This window comes from Diadema setosum, chromosome 13, assembly GCF_964275005.1.
Source record: "Diadema setosum chromosome 13, eeDiaSeto1, whole genome shotgun sequence".
NCBI classification, from domain to species: domain Eukaryota; kingdom Metazoa; phylum Echinodermata; class Echinoidea; order Diadematoida; family Diadematidae; genus Diadema; species Diadema setosum.
Window position 1 is genome coordinate 31,750,714 of NC_092697.1, and position 17,666 is coordinate 31,768,379.

Here is a 17,666-nt window from a genome sequence, read left to right on the forward strand (position 1 = left end):
TGATTTAAATGTGCGTGAATTACTTTTCGACTCCTTCTGTTACACAAGCATCAAATTTGTCCGAAAAAGATTAAATACACTGTGACGTATATTCGTTTAATCTGTTCCGTATTACATTGTAGATGAGATACCATTCATGTTGTTGTTTTAAATAGAAAAAGAAAAGGAAAGAAAAGAGAAAAATTGGACCCTATTAAAAGATACCGTTCAAAAGACAATCCATACACGGCTAGAAGGAATATTCTTATAGATTGTTATAAAAGTTCTTCTGTTAAAACTGTTCATACGTCAGAATGCAATATGCTCCCAAAGTCGTGATTACAGGAGAAACAAAGCAAAAACGACGACGACAACAACAACAACAACAACAAAACCGCTGCATGAGTATTTTTAAGTCAGACCAATATTATGCTCTCTCTGAGGGGCATTTCCCTGGAGAATAGGGAGCTGTACAGACAAGATCCGTATTTCTGTGCGCATTGCATGAGAGAAAATATCGTCATTTGCGCGGTTTAGAAATTAAGGCTTGCGTAAGCAATTGCAACATCTTATTTAGATGGTAACAAATTTCTTCGATACACATGCACCGACACACACACATTTTCTTCTTACAAAGAATAGTCGTCCCAACGTATCCCCCCCCCCTTGCGTAATAGCGTCCACGCGGCTAACATTATAGATAATCCTGAATATTTTACTTGAAACATTATCATAAATGTTTACTTTACCTTCTCTTTCCAACCATCTGGTTCGGTGCCATCGGCAAACGGAATGACAAAGTTTTGTTCTTCAAGGGAAACCTCTCCTCTATTATGATATGAGTCTTTCCCGCTGACTGGGTCCGTGTCACTACCGTGCTGCGTCCCCGCAGCTCCCCGCGTCTTCTCGACCGTTTTGTATCCACCCAGTGTGCTGTCGACCACGCTGATTTCCGTGTCGGGGATTTCCTCGATGTTGTCGAGGACCAAGCCCTCCCTGAGAGCTGCCCATGCGTCTGTTGTATCCTTGTAGACCAGCGTGTGACCCCTGTCGGTCCCGTCGTAGTAGTGAGGAACGGACGGTCTCCGGAGAAGTTCCGGAGGCTCGTTCAAGCTGCTCTTACGAGAGTCCGACTGTGGTTTCTCGGCAGGTGGTTTTACCCCGTGGTCGATTTTAGTCCCGTTCAGCGCCTCGTTCTTCAGTCGCGCATCCCTTGCCATAATGCCCAGCTTTCCCACCCCCTTGGACACCCGACGGAAATCCTTGATGGCTTTGCTGGTCCGGACATTATCCTTGTCTTCCGATTTGCTTACCGTGACCCCCATGGCGGTGGCAGTTTATTTTGTCGGTGCGAGATTGGCACTGCTTTATAAATGATTATACCAACGCATCTTTCGACTTCTGTCCACTGTCAAAATTTATATCATCTCAAACTTTCAAAATAGAGCATGTGTGGAATCCATACATTGTCGTCTCAAGATACCCGACTCCCTTTTGAAAGGTCTCTGTCCATGAAGCATGATGGTAGACGCTGGACGGTGACAGGTTGCGTAAAGCGTCTCTCATCTAGAGCTGAAAGAAAATTGGATAATAAGAGGCTTAGTTACTACACGCTGAGTCGGTCCTGTCAACTGTAACTGGTTTCCTCTCCTTTGCCCGACAAAGAAATGGATAAGTGTGAAGTGTAGTCAACAACACTAATTCTTTTCCCCGTAATTGTGCCGGAAAGGCGTCCCAGGCGGATTTTGCTCTGCCTACGTACGTCACCCCGGGCGTAGCATCTTTGAAAGACACCGGTCGAGTGGTATCCTCAAGTGTGTCGGTTAATCTCTCGATAGATCACTGGTAAACACCCATCAAAGATCGGTGATTATTTGAATACCATCTCTTTTATAGCTCCTGAGTTCAAAGTAGAGATGGGTTGGAGGTTGACACACGCAAATCGTTCCGCAAGTCCAAGAGGGATAACCGAGCAACTCAAAACACCGGGAGATCTCCCTGCGTCCGTCGTCTCGCGAAAGAGGTTTACTCGAATCTGAATGACTGTGGTTGCCACATACGCACAACACTACCTAGCTCCGCTTTTCGCCTGCGGTCACGGTCCGTGGAGCGCGTAAATAATAGACCGGAGGGTCGGACGAAGGAAAAGTGCCCTCGTGTGCTATCATCATCGACACGCCGTAACCATTCATCCGTTGAGTTCCAAGCATCCATGGAAAGATCGACGCTCTCGATTAATCCCCAGAAACTCTCTTTATGTGCGACCCGAAGCAGCCAACAACATTTCTTTCTTTCCTTTGTCTCATCTCGATTGGCCTATTGATCGGCATTAATTGACTGTTCACGGAGCGTCCGTTCGACGTCAGAGAAAAAGGGATGTACTGAGGAAGAAGGGAAACATAATATTAGGAGCTGTTCCAATGAGTAGGCAGCTTCAAAGTTCATTATTACTTGACGGAGTACCTGATGATGTCATAGAAAACGTGATCAAGAGTATCACACACCCCTGACCACATATCAATAAGCATACAATAGAAATCTTTGGCTGATTGGTTTTAAGTACATACAAGAGCATTTTCAGTGCTTTACGCCATCTTACGGGTTTTTATCATCAGAGACGAAGCCACGATTTCAAGTGCCCAACCGAGAACTTGATCGATGATGAACATCGACATCGATTATATACACATGCCACCTGTATTTTACCCAGATTAAGTTGTTATTCTGACATGGAACCCGATTAAGAGGATGATATTAGTCCCTTTTATGCTTAGAAAACAAACTGACAAACGATAAAAATGTAGGTCACATTAGTCGATTTAACTCTTCGTTGGTTATAATGAGAAAGATGCACATGCTCAAAGAGTTACCGGTATGTTTTTGGTTATTATGCTGACTGGTTTTTGAAAACGTAAACCAGGATTATTGAGAGTTGATTATACACAATAACCTTATTGTAGAGAAAGGAAAAAAAAAAGAACTCCCTTAGTCTGGAACAAACATAACCATCTACTTTCCATTGTGCATCCCTTGTTTTAAAGTCTCTTCACGCCGACATGATGATATTCGATATATTCGACAATGGAGTTTCAAAATCATACGTAACGGTTCACGTTATCATTATGGGATTGTTTGTATCTATATTTATACTGTGTTTTTTCCTTTTCTCCTTAGTTTATCACATAATTGCTATGTGACATGCATGAACAGGCGTGTAAGAATCGAATATAAATTGCCAGTATGCTTGCACTCTTTGTGTATATTATTTTTTAGGTCTTCGGGAAGAGGTGGAATGCATGGTTTTCGATTACTTGCTCTGTATTTGCTTTTATAGTTGCCCTTGATCTCCGTCCTACGTCACAACAGCAACTTGACAAACAAAAGAGGGAAAAATAGAAAGTATATCGAGTATCCAAGCTTTAGTCAAGTTTAGTATGAAAAATATAAGCTCAGAAACAAGAGCGCTGCGATAACATCTTTACAAAATACTATGTGGATTTTTTTTTCACTTTTTTTTTCTTTTCTTTGAAGAAATTAAAATTATAGAAATTAATTACAGGAGATAAGAGCGTGGCCGTCTTTTGAAGGATTACACTTTGAAAGAGTGTGTGTTTCCTAGTCTTTCTTTGTCAGAATGAAAAAAAAAGAGTCTGCTGTGCCCTTAGGATTATTGGAAAATTACCTATTTTCTCCTTTCAGCACCGCTATGGATCCTTTCCAGAAATATATGGCAAAAATGATTATATTCTCCAATTGAAATATATTTTTCTAGGCTTATAACGCATTAACTCCCTCGGGAGTTTCTTGTCTTGTAGCAGCCATTCAGTAAAAAGCGGGCTCAAAGAAAGGCTCGTTGAATAGCGCTCATCTTCGGCAAACACCTATAACTCAATTCATTTCTGTCATTACCCGAGGGATCGTTTTAATCGCTCGGCTCGTGTGACAATTGATCGTAGCGGAGAAAATGAACGCAATAACAATGCCCAGTTGTCTCTTGACACCACACTTATTAATATCGTTTGTTTGACTGCACCGTCGTCTGTTCGGTAGCTGCTTTTATCAACACAACGTCGAAAAGTGGTTTGAGGGCGTTAAGTGTCGTACAGCATCGATTGTATCCATTATACTCTCTGTGCCGTTTATTATTGGCATCATTCCCTGAAGCCCAATTAGAAAAGCGCGCAAATTCAGAAGGAATTGGAGTATCGGCACAGACTTGCGCTGTGGGAGTTAGAGATGGACTGCATGAACGATTAAGATAAAGTTGTGATTCTGATTAATGATTACGACTCATTTGCTATAATTATTTCTCGTAAAGTGAGGGAAATCACTTTAGAATGACATATTTTTTTTTCTTCTTCACGTGATTCCCGTTAATACTGTTTGTTTCATGACATGTTTTGCATCTGCAAAACATGTCATGAACAAATTCATTAACAAATTCACCATTGATTGTTTGAGGTTAGCTGATAAGTACAGTTATATGAATATTACACGACTACAGTACTGTATCATAATAAAATAATGTGCAGTGAATGTTATCATATAATGATAAAGTGGTAGAGTATACATAGGATAGGTTGAAACTCAAGATCACGGCTAATCTATGAATGTAACGAAATATTATTTTGTGTCTGTCGAGGGAATCAGGAAATGGGAATAAAGAGATCGATGACAACCAACTGACAGAGATTTTTTGCTACTGCTTTGTGTTGACACAAGCATGCTTGCAGAGTGTGATTTCTGGAATTGGGAGTGCCACAGAAAGCAAAAGTGTCCGAATGTCAGTTAGATGGACTTAAAAAGTTAAATGATGATTATAAAGATTTGGTCGTAGGGTATTATAATCGTTGAGAAGACACCATAACCCCCTGATTTTGCTTTGAGGGGTGGGGTTAAAATATTCAGCATAATATAGAGCAACCCAATTAGACGAAGCACTTAGTATAGTATACAGAATGCATTAAAACTTGATTTGTCTAAGCTCAAAATAAGTGTCAGTTTACGTTGGCTGTCAGTATATCAAAATTATACATTTGGAACTATTCGAAGTTCGAAATATCCATGCATGTGTGAGATTTAGGCTGTACCCACGATTTTGTATCATGACTCTGGTTCGGTGCGTGCTTTATCGAGGAGGATTATTCAATACATTGTTTGGAGTTGAATTTATAGCGGTCCCTGTCCCGTAGAAACAGAGAAGCGTATTGACTCTTCTTTTATACATGAAGTTCTGGATCCAAGGCATGGTAATTGATGCGGTATAGATAGAGAAGGACATGAACAATGCATGATGCAAGAAATCGATGACATTAATCTCACTCAAACAATAAACCGCACCCGCTTAGATTTTTGCTTTCTCCTCGGCCAAGCTATCGTCTCTCTCTTATTTATATTCTCCCCACCCCATCCCCACCTTCCACCCTCTCTTATTCTCTTACCCTCTTACCCCACCCCACCCTATTTTTAAGAAATGTCTTCAAGTGAAGGTAAAAGTGCATTGTAGGACGTTAAGTCGGGCGATGACATCAAGGGTGCAAAGGAAGCCACACAAAACACTCACGTGCACTTTGTGATATAGCTGCTATGGAAAGGAGGTTGCGCAATTCGATAGAAACCGTCGTTAGCAACGCGGGAATAGAGGGGGCAACCCTATACAAGTGAAGCGTTCTCAATTCTTGTGTTCTTCTAATTCTCTTGATTTTGATTTATGTCAAGTTTGCTGCGTGATATGAGGGTACAATAGAGAAATATATTAAAAATTGATTCTTTTCTTAGGCTTCTGCACATCGGTGTTGACGTATTCTTCGTTGTGAGCAACGACTGTAGCCAGGGACGGTGGTAGAAGGCTTAACGGTGCACCCGACATTATTCTTTCTTGGGTATGTGGCCCGAATCAGTAGGACCAAAACGGTCAGTCCGTATTTTGAAGTGTGTTTCAATGAATATTGTATAGCAAAATACAATATATTGAAAGCAATAGTTGGCGATACAGAAGTACAAGGAGCACATGAACCAATTGGTGAGCAAGTAATACGTGTTAACTGTATAGTTAATATTCCTCCTCGCGAAGAAAATCATTTTTGACAGACAGTGAAACGGTGATTGCATCATTACACCGGTTACAGCTCGTTATTCCGAAGGTTCGTTATTCCGAAGGCTCTTCAGTCCGAAGATTCGTTATTCCGAAGGTTCGTTTTTCCGAATTTCATTTTCGAATAAACAAATCTTCGGCATAACGATCCTTCGGAATAGCGCCACAAATGTTCGGATTAACGAACCCTTTTTCATTTTCGGATTAACGAACCTCTAGGTATAGGGAATTTGCGTGTTTCGGAAATAACGAACCTTCGGAATAACGAACCTTCGGAATATCGAACCTTCGGAATAACGAACAGCACCCCATTACACCACTGCCAAGTGGTCCTCACAGTATATGCTTTATCCGAAAACAATGATTTATTATGTATACGAGACCTCAACAAAGTATATCTTGTCCAGTATGTAACAGGTCAGTCATTCCAAGAACAAACTTTGTTAAAACGTTTTCGAGTTAAAGAGCCAAAGAAGAAACAAAACAAGACAAAAGCGGAATGTGTATGAAGAAATGATTTGATTATGGTAGGATAGTTTAGAGAATAGATCCTCACTAACTTTGTTCTTATAACCTTATTACCCCCCCCCCCCCATTGAATTACTCTCAACAGGAGTTCAGTACCAAGAAAAATTTGCCCTCTGTGTGATAGTCGTGCACAAAATCCCCGCACAGAATAATCATTCATTATCTTTAGTACTGTATCCCCTGTTAACGAACTCATTTAGCTCAAACTGTTGAAACACCACTTTTTCACTAAATTTCAACACCCTTCAACCTTTCAAATTCAAATTCGATTCAAATTTCTTCTTCTATCTAATCAATCGGGACTTTGTTGATTGATGTAATGAAAATATCATATTTGCCTTTTGCTCTCTCACGAATGCATTTAGATTTAGTGTGGATATTTTGCATCTGATCACATTGTAACGAGTATACTCCACTGACTCATGCGCATTCTGAGTTTGTTTCAATATTATACTGAATCCAGTTAAGGTGCATTCGCTGCATAATGTCAGGCAAACTTCGGGGCAAATATAGTCCTTATAGTGGCTGCCAATAACAACATTGTCATTAAGATTTGGGTACAATTTGTCACTGAGTAATTCATGTTTTGGATACAAAGGGTTGAAAAGTAGCGTTAGTGCATTCTTCTTCTTTTCTTCTTCTTCTTCTTCTTCTTCTTCTTCTTCTTCTTCTTCTTCTTCTTCTTCTTCTTCTTCTTCTTCTTCTTCTTCTTCCTCGTCTTCTTCTTCCACTTCTTCTTAATTCTTCTTCTTCAACAGTTGATGTTTGTATCAGGTCCCCATTTCATTACAGAAGTTAGGATAGCAACTCTTGCTGAAATAGCAACTTTTCATAGTAACGGCCAATCAGAAAGATAGATTCTTGTCGTTACCATGACAATTGCCATTCCACTAGCATTCTTTCGATACAGGAAGTTGAAGAAATTGCGTTTGTCATTGTTAGTAGACTCTTCTTACTTTTTTTTTCTTCTTTTTTTTTAAACAGTATAGATGTTGATACCATACAGGTCCTCATTTTCATAAAAGATGACAAGATAACAACTCTTGGTGAAATGGCAACTTTCCAGTTATCATGACAATTGCTATTCCAGCTAGAGTCGCTATTCCATCAACTTTGCCCAGCTGCATGGTATACCGAAGTATACGTACAGTGTACTAATGTATACTAGGATTTGCTGGAACAGCGGTAGAGGGCGACATGCAAGCATTTTGCTTCAGCTCCGTGAGGTCAACCACGACTCTATATACACCGCATCTGTTATAACATCGACACAATGGAGTGTTTAGGGAGGTGGGAAGACTCTTTCTACCTCCCTGATTTAACTATACATCTCTTCTTTTTCCCACCTTTCTTCTTCTTCTTCCTCCTCCATCTCAAGTTACCTTACATCTAATCTTCTTCAATTCTATTTATCTTAATTCTTTCTTTCTTTCTCTCTCCCTTTCTGCTACCACTGCATCTACTACTCACCATTTATAGTTATGCCCACTTCTATATTATTTTTAAGGTGTTTTTTCCTTCTTCTCCTCCTCCTCCTCCAACACTGAATAAAGAGGGGAAGTTGCCATCGCCTTAAAATAATATGGTCCAAACAATGATTTCTATACTGAGATGAATTGAATAGGTTTACTAATCACAAATTCGAGATTATTTTTTTTATTTTGCTTTTTCCGCGCCCACTAATCTCTGCGCCTGAAATAACAGCACTCTTGTCTTCCGTGACGTCATCGAAGGTAAACTCAACTGGAATAAGAACCACAATGTCTACATGATGTGCTTAATATTTTACTTTGACTAACCTCCACACTTAGAATATTACAAGTACAAAAGAATTCATCTCATTCCAGTAAGCGCCTTGCATAGATAAATCAGTGCATGTGCAAAAATGCTGTAGGATTGAGAGTATATTATAGGCCATGTGTTGTGTTGCACGAAAACTGGCTTGCTATAGGGAGAAATCAGGTGCATCTGGTTACAAGCTACATAAAAATGCCATAAGCTCAGATTGTTCATTTAAGCGAACTGTATTCTATGATCCTATATAATAGCATCATTACAAAAACGATTTTTAAGAGGTGGATACTTCGTGAGAGTAGAAAAGTGAAAATCAAAATGATCAAAAACGTTACATGACGCATATACCTTACATAAACACATAAACCTTGCAGCGACCGTCGTCCAAGTCAAGCGTTTTACTTATTGATAATGGTCTCCTCCACCTGTACACCGAAAGATCTGTAATGATTATTTATGTATTATTTCACATGATTATACATTTGTAATGCCACATTTTGTTTATATTTTCATGACTTGTGAATAATATGTTCGATATTGTTATACTTATCTTCTATTATGCACAAGTGGAGAAATAAAACTTACTGAAACTGAAAACTGAAATATGTACTTTACAAACTGTCTTTTTGAAGAGTACGTTTTTGATACACTCTTACAAAATACAATGTATATCTGATTATGTGGAGGCGCCCGGACAGTGGCAGCATCTGTAGGCCCTACACGATATTTCCTTGGTCTTTGTTGCTATATACGATCATTTAGTTCTCAAATAAAGTAAATACATGCAGTACAAAGGTATGTTGACTTGTATTGAGTCATAACACCATTGTTATCACTCACGAGACCAAAATGAAGGCCTATATAGGCCTATATAGCTGAATATTATGTGTCTCAGTATGTTTTTATAATATTTCTGTCTTTCTTCAGATTACGCCCACAACCTCCCCCCACCAAAAAAAAAAAAAAACACAAAAAAAAAAAAACAAACAAACAAACAAACAAAAACGGTTCCAGACCAAGATCCTGCCAGTCACATTATCTGTCAATCAACACAAATATGGGATACACATTCCCTGCTATATTATGTCTGTTGTTAAACTAACATGGAACAAGCAATGAAGTTACGCTCAGACTCAGGGTAACTTGGTGCAAAATGATTGACAGTAGGCCTATATCAGGCAGCATCTCATGGTTTGGAAATTTGTTGTTTATTTGTTTGTTTGTTTGTTTGTAAGTGTAAAACTAGTATCCATATTGTTTTGTCAACATAAAGTAAAGTGATAGGGTCCTGTGGTTGAGGGTACTATCATGAATCAGCACAAATTAACATGTATTATTGCATAATATTATGACCTCAGTCAAGTCCTGCACTTTACTGATGAAAAACGGTAAAGAGATTTTTCTCTTCTCATAACCTATTAGTATAGTATTATAGCTAGTATGGCGTTTGCTCAATCTCTGCCTTTCTCCTTCGGGGCTTAGTAGCCTCCATCCAAAGACGCTTATCCGTACTACTACAAGACGAGTATCTTTGCTCCATGCTTGAGCGCACTTCATGCACGCGCGCAGTTCGAGCGAGAGCAAGAGTATTGGTCCACAAAATTTAATTAAATCCAGTTTCTATATCATTCAATCAATAATGTTGCCATTTTATAAATCTAAAAAATATTTTGTAAGATTTATAGTAATTATATCTAGTTGATTAATAATAGTATTGAGTGTCACAATATGATTATGACTTCTTTGTACAGGAAGTCAATTACTTATGCAAATCGGCAACATCCATTTTGCGCCTTTTCATATCCAATTTACGAAAATGCTTTGGCGTTTCACACTTAAGAGTGTTTCATACTAATACCAACTTAGGAGAAGACTGGAAAATAACAATTGATTGAGGTTATTCTGAGGATAAAACTGATGATATTATTTTTGATCTGGCGACAGATCGTTGATGTGCACAGAACGCAGGCAAGTTTCGTGACAGTAGTCGAGTCGGCACCGCAGCTACTCCAGCGGGATTTGCCAATCAACTACCCCGAAGTACCGGGGACATAACGCAGGAACAGCAGCAGCTAGCAGCAGTGTCCTAGACCCCTGTGCTGTATCTCATTCATAGACGAACCACCACCAGCCCTGTCGTTGTCATTTCTGAAGTGCCAAGCATTCACGCAGTTTTCAGCGAATGACCACAGTGTTTGTATGCAGTTGAGACTCCAGTAACACTTTTAAGCGTGAAGTGCAGTATTTATTTCACAAAACATGGCCAAAGTTCAAGTGACAGATGTCCGAGTTTTGGACAACCCGGCCAGTTTTCTGAACCCTTTCCAATTTGAGATTACATTTGAATGCATGGAAAATTTATCAGAAGGTAAGACTAGCTCATCTTCATGTGTTGAATAACATTTATACTTTCCATCTTTCACTAGGAATCTCTGTAAAATCAAATAGAAGAAATTCTACAGCCAGTAATTAATTAGACCTCTACATAAATTTTACATGATCATGAATGTTATCAGTTAAGATTTATTAATAATAACTTAGATTCTAGTGGCATTTTTAGTCTGGTGTTGGACTAGACTAGTAGTAGTACTGTAATGTTATAATCCTAGCTAGTGTACAAGTGGGGAAAACCAAAAAGAAGCGCAAGTGAATGTCTTTGGCTTTGGTTATCAACAAGTGTGAAACTACTGGTAGGTCCTACTGTATTTAGCCCTCGCCGTATGTAGGTCAAATAAAACACTTAACACAGCCAAACTTGGGTTCAACTTGAACAAATGTTTTTTTTTTAGTTTTAGACAACCCCACCAATTTAATAATCCCTGTGCCTTTCCAATTCAAAATCACTTTTTGAAGCCTGAGGCTAGCCGCATAAATTTATCTTTGTTTTCCTTACAAGTTACAGAAAATCTTTATTATACTTTTAGAGTAATGTCACTTTCTGACTCTACCTGTTGTGCTAGTAATAGTATTAACCAGTCCATAACTCCAACATCAATACTCCACAGAACATCTTAAAATTCTAACAAACCAAAGATGATCATTCACCAACAATTTTTTCTTCAATTTGTTTCTGTAAATCAGTCAGTCTACAATTACACAATGCAATGCGATTCTGCAAGTGATGTTCTCAATACTAATAGGAAAGACATCCAAGCTTTATACACATTTTAAATAGCAAGTGTTCATCTGTGTGTAAGCTTACTTAATACATGGTTTAAACTATTTTAATAGTAGTGTAGGATGTTATGTAATATATTAGGGAGCTTTAGATTTTGACGCGCGGACGTTTGAGACAACGATTGCACTGGACGTTTTCCTTTCCCCTGTGTCGTGCTGAAAAGTAGCTTTAGAACGCTGGGACACAACATATAAAGAATAAAATGGCGCCCCCATATGATCGGTGCATGAAGTATAGTTACATTGCAAACTGTGCGGACGTAAAAATAGAACAGAACGTGTATTGAAAAACTCAGGCGACATAAGCTAAAAATAGATCGACTTGATGCGTGCTTGTGCACATGCTCAGAACATGTTTTTTTCCCTCGGAATGTCACTGTCGCCAAAATCGAAAGCTCCCTATTACTGTAAAAAGGAGAAACATAGTGAAGTCCTTCCCTAAATTGCAGCAATTTTTTGATATTATTTGTTACATATGTATTTTCATTGGTCACATCAACCACTCTGGGACTTCTATTTAACAGTAATCAATAAGAAGAATCGATGACATTAAAGAATTGATAAAAGTTATAAAATGCTTTTTGTTTGGTTTCTGAAAGAGTAAATGTGTGTACTCATTACTGCAATTCTGTTTTGCTGTTCAAGTACAGGTATGCACTGTATGCCTCACCTTACAAAAAGTGGCCAGCAATGTCTATTCTCATCCCGCTTTTTTTTTTCTTTCAGACTTGGAGTGGAAGATAATCTATGTAGGGTCTGCAGAGACAGAAGACTACGACCAGACGTTAGACTCGGTGCTCGTTGGACCCGTTTCACAGGGCCGTCACATGTTTGTCTTTCAGGTTTGTGTCAAACCAGTGCAAGTGGCGCTCGAAATTTCCAAACCCTAGTTTTGCAGGAACCCACTTCCAAAGAATTGTATGATTGTGAACCAAATATCATAAGTGCATGCATACAGTATATTTTGCTGTATTTTTATTTTTCACAAATTTTGGAATCAGCCAGTATTTGATAAACTACAGTGTAACAGCTTGCCTCCAGTAATGCAAGCATGTTGTATTATGCTATCGAAGGTGGAAAATTGCTATTTTTTCTCCAGATGGCAAATTCTTGAAAACAGAAATTGTCTGTCCCGTCCAAATGATTCTCAATCATGTCATGATTTTAACCATTTGATTTACTAACTATCTTTTACAAGTCCCAATTCACAAAATGTTTGATTGCCAAGGAACTTCTGATTTATTTGAAGACTAGATGTATCAACCGTAGCTTTTAAACTCCTGCATGAATTTTCTCAACTCTTTGTGTGCTTTTAGTGCTGATCTGCACTTAGTGCTGATCTGCACATAAACCCCTATAGCAGTGTACACACTGTCCAAAGTTTCTGGCATGTAAAGGATTGCGTTTGTTGTGTGTAATCATACCATCCCCTCTTGTAAGAGGCAAAACGCTCCATCCCTCAGATACATGTAGGACATGAAGTAGAGGTCCCTTGTGTGAGAGAGTCACAACTCACGCACCTAAGAGATCCTGCTTCATTCATTCATCAGAAAGAGCAGAATGCATAGCACGGTCCTGTCTGACATCCAACTGGACCCCATTAAAGACCAGCTCGCTAGTGCAGCTGATATGGACTATCCAGCCATCTTTTCAGATTGGAAAATGAAACAGCCAAAACAAATCCAAACTAGAAAAGCACTCTGAGAGCGCAGACCTCCGCCAAGCAGCTACTTTCCACCGATGATCTTGCTCTTCCCAAAGAGATTTTTCTCTTTTTCTCCACTGGGGAAAAGTTCTTTGGGCTCTTTACTTCCATAGAGATCAGTGATTTCCACTCATAGGTATACATGCGCATGCTGGAAAAAAAAAAGCCCCAAATAAAAGCCTTTATTACGTCATAAACCCTCAGCTGCATGGCACGCCTCGCCCCAGCAGAAACTAGAGCACGCACATTAGTGCGTGCATGCAAACCTCAAATACGCGCAGCCTGAACTCCCAAGTTCATTGACCCTACCTGCCAAAATCTCAAGAATCCTTCATAAATTCCCCAAAACTTCTCGGATCATTACCAAAAGTTAATCGTTTCTTACTTGTGTCATTCTCAACCTTTCCTGCTAGTTTCATCCAAATCCACTAACTACATGTACTGTACTTTTTTAGTTATTTTGCACACGGACAAACTAACTAACTAACTAACTAACTAACTAACTAATGAACGAACGAACAAACAAACCAACGGTAACGAAAACATAACCTCCTCCCTTGGCGGAGGTAAAAAGGATTGATGAGCAAACAAGTATAACGGGAATGCCGGGGAATCCCATGAACAAAGGAGACTGTTAGGTATGGAAGCATTCAAGATCAATAGGCATAGACAATGAGGTTCTATTGACAGATGTTCGAAAACACACAGGCAGCCATCTACTGTGTGAGGGAAACATCTGCACTTGCTGTCCGTTCTGACATTTGTACAAGAACTGTATACCGGTACTATTTTGTGAAGTTTTTATTTTCACAAATTTTGTGAGTCTGGTGCTGTTCGCGATTTTAACAACACATGAAATTATTAGCTCTGACCTTGGCATGAATGTGACATGCACATATTCATGTGTCCCTTCATTGCTGTACTCCAGAATCGCGAATTTAACGACTGGCAAAAATGTCAGGAAGACCTGATTCGTGAAAAATTGGACTTGCTGAATATGTAGCATATCGTTTTGATTAGGAAAAAAAAAATTATATTCTTGCTTAATGACTAATTTATTTCAACCACCTTAGGCTTGAAAAAAGCAAAAGCAAAAAAAAAAAAAAGGATATAAAGAGTCTGCTTATTGTCACTGTGTGTAATAAAAGATTGCCCAATGAAAATAGACCAATTCTGCTGAAAAGTCTGTGCCTTTAATTTTTGTCCTCTATCTTCCCAGAATATTTAAACTTGTTGGAAGTAGAACAGATGTTTCATGTGGAAAGTTTCATACTGCATATGCCGAATAATGAGTTGAATTAATGAATGTATTTTGATATTACTGTATCTCATAATATGTATCATGATTTCTGACAACAGGCGGATCCTCCCAATCCAGCTCTCATTCCACAAGGAGACATTCTGGGCGTAACCGTTGTCCTCATCACATGCTCGTACAGGGGGAACGAGTTCATCCGTGTAGGCTATTATGTCAACAACGAATACTCCGACCCAGAACTCGCGGAGTCGGAAACACCCTGTGGTGAAACGCAGTATGACAAGGTTAGTATTCTTGTTTTTTTCTTGTTAGATGTCTGTGTTGAGAGAAAGAGGTGCTAACCAGTTTTGATAATGATGTATGCTTGAGATGTCAGGTATAAACTGGTGGCCTGCTTCAGAAACAGTTGCGATTGATCGTATGCTCAATTCATGGAGTGTAACTCTGTGAATCAATCGTAAGTTCAATATTGAGTGTAAGTTCTATTTCATAAAGACACTTATGCTTGATTTCAAGAAAAATCATGCATAGCTTTCAGTAGATTGAGAGATACTCGCGATCAATCCCAAAGTTTTTTATGAAAAGCGATTTGTGATAAATTGCAACTTACGCTCAATCTTTATGAAACAGGCCCCCGGAATTCGGATCTATGCATGCATTATCTGTAAATTAGGGTATGATGTCTACCGTGACTTCACAGTCTCCAATCTGCTAGCACACAATCTTCACTAAATTTCCTTCTCTGGCTTCAGTGACATAGTGATGGATGCTTCTTGTAAAGTGCCAGAGTCTGCCCCAGCTGGGCGCTCATGATTATTCAAAAGTAAAGCCCGTAATGTCCTCTACATCCAATTGTTCCAAGTTTAACAGTGATGACTTTGTAAATGGGGAAGGAGGTAATTGTTTCTGAATAGTTGTAGAGATATTATCACAATTTTATCTGTAAACCAATGGGAGAGTTGCGAGGTAATGACATCATTACCTGTCCAATTTTCATATTGTTTGATTGTAGCCGAAATCACTGTTCTGCAAAAGTATGCTGACCTTCAACATTTTGTCACATATTCGTGTTCAATTTTGACATAACTTCCATTTTATTGCTTTGATTTTTTTTTTTTTTTTTTTTTATTAATACTCAATGTGGACTTGGAGTGGACTTTTGCTTTGAAAAGTAAAGATTCGAGTTTAAAGCTAGGGCACAAATACTGCATTTGTTTTATCGTGTAAAGTCAAAGGCTCATCAGAAGATTTTACTGTGCCAATGTGCATTGTAGTATACAGTGGAAACTCGATATAACGAGATGGTCGGGACCGAGTCATTTTCCTCGTTATAGCCGATATCTCGTTATATCAGTAGGCATAAAAGAAGGCATAACATAAAGACATTAATTTGCACATGTGGGACTGCCCATCATATTTCAATCAATACTGATAACTTGATATTGTGTGTGAGGGAATTACTCACCTTTATGGGTAAGAAGATATTTTTTCGCCAAGGAAATCCAATATTAAGAATGTGTTTCTTATTAATTGTAGATGTTTGAATTTATAAATTTTTATAGCTTGCGATTGTATCAAGATCGTCTGTGGATTGGTATGTGGTTATCGTATGGGTGTGTTGTGTGGAAAGCTTGAATATGGTCTGCACAATGCTGTGTGTGTATGTGACACATTCTGTACGTACATTATGACTGCGTGTGTGTGAAGATGGGGAATTCCCTACGTAGAAGGCCAATCACAGTATCAGATTGCCTCACACCTGCTAAACGTCATGATGATGTCATGTATACATACCGGTATGGCCGTCCCACCACATTTTCTGCATGTATCAGTGTGCACGCACACACACACTTACACGTAAAACATGCAGTGCTAGCTGGAGTGCACTGAAGAAAATGATTATGTGTGTACAAGACAGTTTTTGGCGCATCAAGCTTGTACAATATCGGAAGATGATAGCACAGGCGAAATAAAGCTTTATCGAAGGTATTTTGCTTTACCTCGCTATAGCAGGTTTGATTGACTATGTTTTTCTTTGTTTGGAAGTCACAAAATTTATCTCGTTATAGCAGTTATTTCGTTATAGCCGATCTCGCTATAAGAGTAGCATTTTACGTAGACTTGTGTGGAAGGAAATTTGGGACCGGGAAAATTTCCTCGTTATAACCGATATCTCATTATAGCAGTGTTCGTTATACCGAGTTTCCCCTGTACACTGAATCAATGGATACCAAAACCAGGCATTCATTTTTTGAAGTAATGATGTGAAGTAGTCACAAATTTGAAGAAGTGAACTGATGAAAAGATGCAGATAAAATTTCTAGCATCTAGCATTTTTTATTTATTTATTTATTTATTTATTTATTTATTTATTCATTCATTTATTTTTATTTTTATTTTTATTTTTATTTTGCTATTCTTCCCTGCTGGCCAATTTGCTTGTGTGAGAGTCAACCAAATATTCCTGGATTTTTGTAATTTCTTTCATGCTGGTTTACATATGAAAACCTACACAGGTTGTACGCAACATCCTGCACACAAAGCCCCGCGTCACGAGGTTCACGATAGACTGGGACGACACTCCGCCGCTGGACTCGGAGAACATCCCACCGGTGGTGCCCAACATCCAGCAGGACATCAGCCAGCATGCATCGTCGTCGTCCTCTTCGCACACGAATGGTCTGAAGGATGTCAGCAACAGGGGCGCGGAGTGCGGCCTCCCCATCAACACGGACAGCAACAGCAGCATCCCGGACTATGTGCAGGACATGGATTGCCACTGAGCTCCTGTGATCTTTCATCTCTCCTTATACCCTTTACTCTCCACTCCCCCTCCTCCTCTTCTTCCTCCTCCTCCTCCCCCTCCCCATCTCTTCCTCCTCCTCCTCACCCTTCCCCTCCTCCTCCTCCTCCTCAACCTTCCCCTCCTCCCCCATCCATCTCCCAGGGAAGTCCCTGAACATACTTGACTGCCACAATTTGCATACAAAGTTTCATTATAAGACTCAGGAGGAGTGAAAGTGGGTGTGGGGGGGGGGGGATGGATAAGAGTTTGAGATGAGCGAGTGACAACGTCACTGTTAGGGATTAAGAGTGAAGAAGAAGGGGAGGAGTGATATCCAGCATGTTGC

The 17,666-nt window shown here is 39.3% G+C and overlaps 2 protein-coding genes across 2 annotated transcripts in view; one reads left to right on the forward strand and one right to left on the reverse strand.

The window, feature by feature from the left end:
- LOC140237234 (PHD finger protein 24-like) overlaps positions 1 to 1,304 on the reverse strand; it is a 31,940-nt gene extending 30,636 nt beyond the window's left edge. Inside the window, exon 1 of the mRNA XM_072317177.1 lies at positions 729 to 1,304. Within this exon, the coding sequence (XP_072173278.1) occupies positions 729 to 1,304 (576 nt within the window). The remainder of the gene's footprint in view (positions 1 to 728) is intronic.
- A 9,191-nt stretch (positions 1,305 to 10,495) lies between these two features.
- LOC140237195 (histone chaperone asf1b-B-like) lies at positions 10,496 to 17,386 on the forward strand. Its single transcript, XM_072317138.1, has 4 exons — positions 10,496 to 10,763; positions 12,299 to 12,414; positions 14,637 to 14,819; positions 17,052 to 17,386. Exons 1-4 carry the CDS (start codon positions 10,655 to 10,657, stop codon positions 17,316 to 17,318), a joined length of 675 nt encoding a protein of 224 aa, XP_072173239.1. The 5' UTR covers positions 10,496 to 10,654; the 3' UTR covers positions 17,319 to 17,386.
- The last annotated feature ends 280 nt before the right edge of the window (positions 17,387 to 17,666 follow it).